Here is a 5,200-nt window from a genome sequence, read left to right as displayed (position 1 = left end):
AGTGGCAGGGGGCTTCTGACTGCTTTCCCTTTCACCTCCCTGCATTGTGCCTACATATGCAAATTAACCGCCATCTTGTTGGCAGTTAACTGCCAATCTTAGTTGGCAGTTAATTTGCATATAGCCCTGATTAGCCAATGAAAAGGGTATTGGTCGTTCGCCAATTACCATTTTTGTCTTTTATTAGACAGGATCATAGTGTATACACTATGTAAAGTGTGCACTGAGTTCCTAATTCACATACTTCACAAAGCCTTTCTGTTCTGCCCCCAATTTGTTTCCCTTTTTAAAAATGTATATTTTTATAGCTTTCAGAAATGAAGGGAGAGGAAGAGAGAGAGAGAAACATCTAGGATGACAGAAAATTGTTGACTGGCTGCCTCCTGCACACACCATACTGAGCAGGGAGGCAGCATTGACCCTTGACAGGAATCAAACCTGGGACCTTTCAATCTGCAGGCTTGCACTCGATCCACTGAGTGCAACCAGCTAAGGCCCAATTTGTAATTCGAGAGCAAGAATCTAACAGAAAAAGCAGAAGCCCCTGAGAGATGATAAAATAATAATGGAAAGAAAACCCTGGGGATGGAGTAGGAAATTGGGAAGGAAGTCATCCTTACCTAGGGAAGCCAGGTTGCTGTAGTTCTCCAACATCACATCCATGTACAACTTCCGCTGAGCTGGGTCCAGGCATTCCCACTCGTCCTGAGAGAAATCTATGGCCACATCCCTGAAGGTCAACGGTCCCTGAAAGAAAACACACATTTACCAAGAGGTCTCCAAAAGAGTTCATAATGTCACCCAACATGAAAAGAGTGGCAGGAGAAGAGGTTTTGACCTATGGGATATCCTGAATTATCCAGTAAGATCACTTTGCCCCAGTAACATTCTCTGACGTGTTTTCTAACTGACACACGAGGATGACACATGTCCACAAAACCACAGTACAGATTTTATTTTACAGGAAAATAACCTTTAAAATTCAGTAATGCACATGGATTTCTGAAGGCTGTATTTGCATCGTTCAGGGTCAGTGATGTATATTTCTCAGCGGGAAAGGTCATGCTGGTTGGAAGTATATGGAGTTCTTCTCAAGTGTGAAGCAGGCCACAACGAAATGAACTTCTGTGAAAATACAGATGCTGATCCAGGTTCTGAGATGGGGCCTGTGTTTGCACATGTGTCACAAGCTCACTTTTTACTTGTGATGCCAATATTCCCGCATGATGTGCCAAACTTCTGAATACCCAGAAAAAGAAAACACAAGCAAAAATTCATACAGAACTTTGAACTAAAAGTGTCTATTAATGGAATTCAGTTCTCATGGAATAGGACACATAGGAACTACAATCCAATTTGGAAATTTACTGAGTAATCATAGAAGATTATTCGGCCAGGTCCAGCTGGTGTGGCTCAGTGTTGCGTGCTGACCCATGCACCAAGTGGTCACTCACTCAATTCCTGCTCTGGACACATGAGCAGGTTGCAGGCTCAATCCCAAGTATGGGGTGTACAGAGGCAGCCGGTCAATGACTCTCTCTCATCATTGATGTTTCTATCTCTTTCTACCTCTCTTCTTCTTCTTTGAAATACATAAAAATATACTTGGGGAAAAAAAACACAAAAAAAAATAGCTAACATAAAGTTAACAGTTTAGGCACAGAGACACATATTTTACAACTATGAAATCAAAATGGCTTAGTGAGTGTGTAAATCTCATGAATCTATTTGTGTATGATCGCCTTTGTGTTTTATAAATACAATACAGAGAGAAACTTAATGATATAAAGCCAAAAAGGCACACTGTTACCTTTGTGTGGTTGTAAATGCTCCCCTGGGGAGATATTTTCCATTGACTTTTCGAGAGTGAAAGGCAGGAAGGTAGAGGCAGGAAAAGGGGAGAGAGGTCAATGTGAAGAGAGACAGGGACACATGGATTGGTTGCCTACCATAGGTACCCAGGAGCTACTTGCCCTAGGACAGGAATCAAACCCTCCACCACTGATCCACACCAGCCTGGGGGAACTAATTTTTCCTTACTAATACATTTTTTTCAAAATTTTTACATATCATTAGTGGAGAGCTATGTTGTAGAAATTTAGAAAAACTGATCAGACATTAATGATATCATTCTTGGAAACTTTCTAGAAAGTACAAAAAGTGACCATGTAGGGTATGTTCATGATGGAAGAATATAATAAAGGAAAATGTAAAGAATCAAGGCCTGCCGAAACCGGTTTGGCTCAGTGGATAGAGCGTCGGCCTGCAGACTGAAAGGTCCCAGGTTAGATTCCGGTCAAGGGCATGTACCTGGATTGCGGGCACATCCCCAGTAGGAGATATGCAGGAGGCAGCTGATCGATGTTTCTCTCACATCGATGTTTCTAACTCTATCTCTCTCCCTTCCTCTCTGTAAAAAATCAATAAAATATATTAAAAAAAAAAAAAAGAAAAGAATCAAGGCCTAATTGTTTACAGCTCCCATGCAAAAGCTAATGATCTGTAGGAAAGAAAAGTAAGTCTTTCATTTTCTAAAGCAAACACTATCTAAGAGGACGGACACTGCCAGATGTGAAGTGATGGTCTTTGCACAACATTCATTAAATCGCTACTACAGTGAGGGGAGCACCTCTGCCATGTAAAGATCAGGTGGACTGAGACAAAGGGCATCAAGTGACTAAAGCACAGGGAAGGTCAGGTCATCACTGGTGTGACATTACTGCAAAAAATACCTCAATAAATTTTAAAAGTTTGTGGAAATGATCACAAATAAACATTTATTTTTGCATGTGTCAATTCACGTGTACCTTTCATGTTATGTAAGCAAATAGTACATTTACTTCCCAAGTCTTTCGTAGTAATCTAATGAGCAAGTCTCTTCTATTTGCCCTTCTTTTCAGAGCTTTCTGAGCTATTCTGAGCAGTAAAATATGCATCTTCTTACCCCTGACCTAGAGCTCATGCTGCAGCCACGTGAACCTAAAACCTGCATTTTCCTTCTTCACTGATGCCTGAGCCTCTGACCCCATTTCAGTAGGGATGTTAGACATGGCTGCCTTCCAAGTTTGATCTGTCACAAAAGAAATGTTTTGATTAGTTGAAAGTCGCTAACTAAAGGTAGGAATGCTTCCTGACCTGTGAGAGTGACAAAATGAGTGCAGACACGGCTCTGGCACAAAGGAGGGGATTACAGCCCAGCCAGTGTGGCTGAGATGTAAAGGGCTGACCTATGAACCAGGAGGGCAGGCTTATGTTCCCAGTCAGGGCTCACTCCATACCCAGTGCAGGGTGGGGAGCAGGAGGCAGCTGATCCATAATTCTCTAACGTAATTGATATTTCTCTCTCTCTCTCCTTCTCCTATCCATTCTGAAATCAATAAAAATAGTTTTTAAAAAAGAGAGTCAGGAAAAAAAAGAAAAACACACAAAAAAAGAGAGAAATATAGAAACTGCTGACATTGACTATGATCAATTAAGTAATGAAATAAGAAACAAAAACAACCTGCAAAGGCAAGAACACCCAGAAAGAGAAATAAATCACCAGATGTTAGAGGAAAAGCAAACACAGCATCTGACAGAGGACACATCTGATACCTGAGAAGCAGCCATTGGGTCCTGGTCCTGATCACGGTCTGGGTTGTTTCCTCAGGTGACACTATGTTGAGGAGTCACAGCCTTTTAATCAGCTCACCTCACATTCATAGTCAGAAGGACCTGGAAATGAGGAAAAGGACAACCCTCCTGTCCTGGGTCACAGGAGAGAGACAGGAACAATGAGCTCCTACATGGAGACCACACTATGAATTTTCGAGTGTATGTGTTCATGCGCCTCTCCTCCCAAAGACTTTCACAAACTCCTACAGAAATGAGAAGGTGGGCTGCTATCCGGACCTCCTAAACCAAAGAGCAGCCCCTTACCTCCCCTGAACAAAGCTTGCTCCCCACTCTCACAAAGGCATCCTGCAACCCTGCAGCTAATCCCTGTCCTCACCTTCCAATCACCTAGAGCACCTCAATAACCCATGATGCCCCACATAGAGGAGCTGTCCAACTCTATGGGGGAAAGCACACCTGAGGGCATTTCTTAAAGCTCCTCTGGGGAACCAAGAAGAGCCAGAGGATTTATCTAAAGATGTTTTTAAATAATAAAGTATCAGACATAGAAAAAGTAAATTCAGGAAAGTAACACACACACACAAACACACAGACACCACCAACCACAGCAACAATACTAAGTCTTCAAATATTCCTTTAAAAAGCATCAGATGATGACAGACACAGGTGACTTACTCCTTGCCATACCAGGAAATGACAAGGGACCCATAACCAACAGACAAGTATCTCACATCTGAGTGAATGAAGTTTGCAATTGGAAACAAGCCTTATACACTGGACATTTATAATCGTCACTAGAGGCCCGGTGCACAAAAACTTGTGCACTCAGGGGGAAGGGGGGGTCCCTCAGCCTGGCCTGTGCCCTCTCGCAGTCTGGGACCCCTCAGGAGATAATGCCCTGCTGGCTTAGGCCTGCTCCCGGGTGGCAAAGGGCAGGCCCAATCCCTAGGTGCAGCCCCTGGTCGGGCTCAGAGCAGGGCCGATTGGGGAGTTGGGGCGCCGCCCTGTCATGCACAGAGCAGGGCGGATCAGGAGGTTGCAATGCCCCCTCAGTCACGCTCAGGGTAGGGCCGATTGGGGGGTTGGGGCACCGCCCCGTCACACTCAAGGCAGGGTCGATAGGGAGGTTGAGGCGCCACCCCGTCAAGAACAGAGCAGGGCCAATCTGGGGGTTGGGGCACTGCCCCCTGTCATGCACAGAGCAGGGCCCATCAGGGGGATTGGGGCTCCTTACCCTGTCACACACAGAGCAGGGTTGATCAGGGAGTTGGGGATCTCCCCCATCACTCACAGAGTAGGGCCGATAGGGGAGTTGGGGCACCGCCCCGTCACACACAGCGCAGGGCAGATCAGGGGGTTGGGGCACCGCCCTCTACCACCCACAGAGCAGGGCCGATCAGGGGGTTGGGGCGCCGCCCCCTGTCACACACAGAGCCGCAGGGCGATCAGGGGGTTGGGGAGTTCCCCCCTATCAGACACAGAGCAGGGCTGATCAGGAGGTTGGGGCACCTTCCCCTGTCATGAACAGAACAGGGTGGATAGGGAGGTTGTGGCCCTGCCCCCTGTCACACACAGAACCACAAGG

General features: G+C 45.5%; 1 protein-coding gene across 1 annotated transcript in view; it reads right to left on the bottom strand.

The window, feature by feature from the left end:
* Positions 1-5,200, bottom strand: part of LOC102762283 (zinc finger protein 501) — a 29,599-nt gene that overhangs the window by 10,142 nt on the left and 14,257 nt on the right. The window contains 2 exon segments of the mRNA XM_015568638.1: positions 621-747; positions 3,595-3,714. Coding sequence (XP_015424124.1) covers positions 621-747; positions 3,595-3,609 — 142 coding nt within the window. The 5' untranslated portion in view covers positions 3,610-3,714.

This window comes from Myotis davidii, unplaced genomic scaffold, assembly GCF_000327345.1.
Source record: "Myotis davidii unplaced genomic scaffold, ASM32734v1 scaffold965, whole genome shotgun sequence".
NCBI classification, from domain to species: domain Eukaryota; kingdom Metazoa; phylum Chordata; class Mammalia; order Chiroptera; family Vespertilionidae; genus Myotis; species Myotis davidii.
The sequence above is the reverse complement of the archived record's forward strand: the minus strand, read 5'-3'. Positions and strand labels throughout refer to the sequence as shown.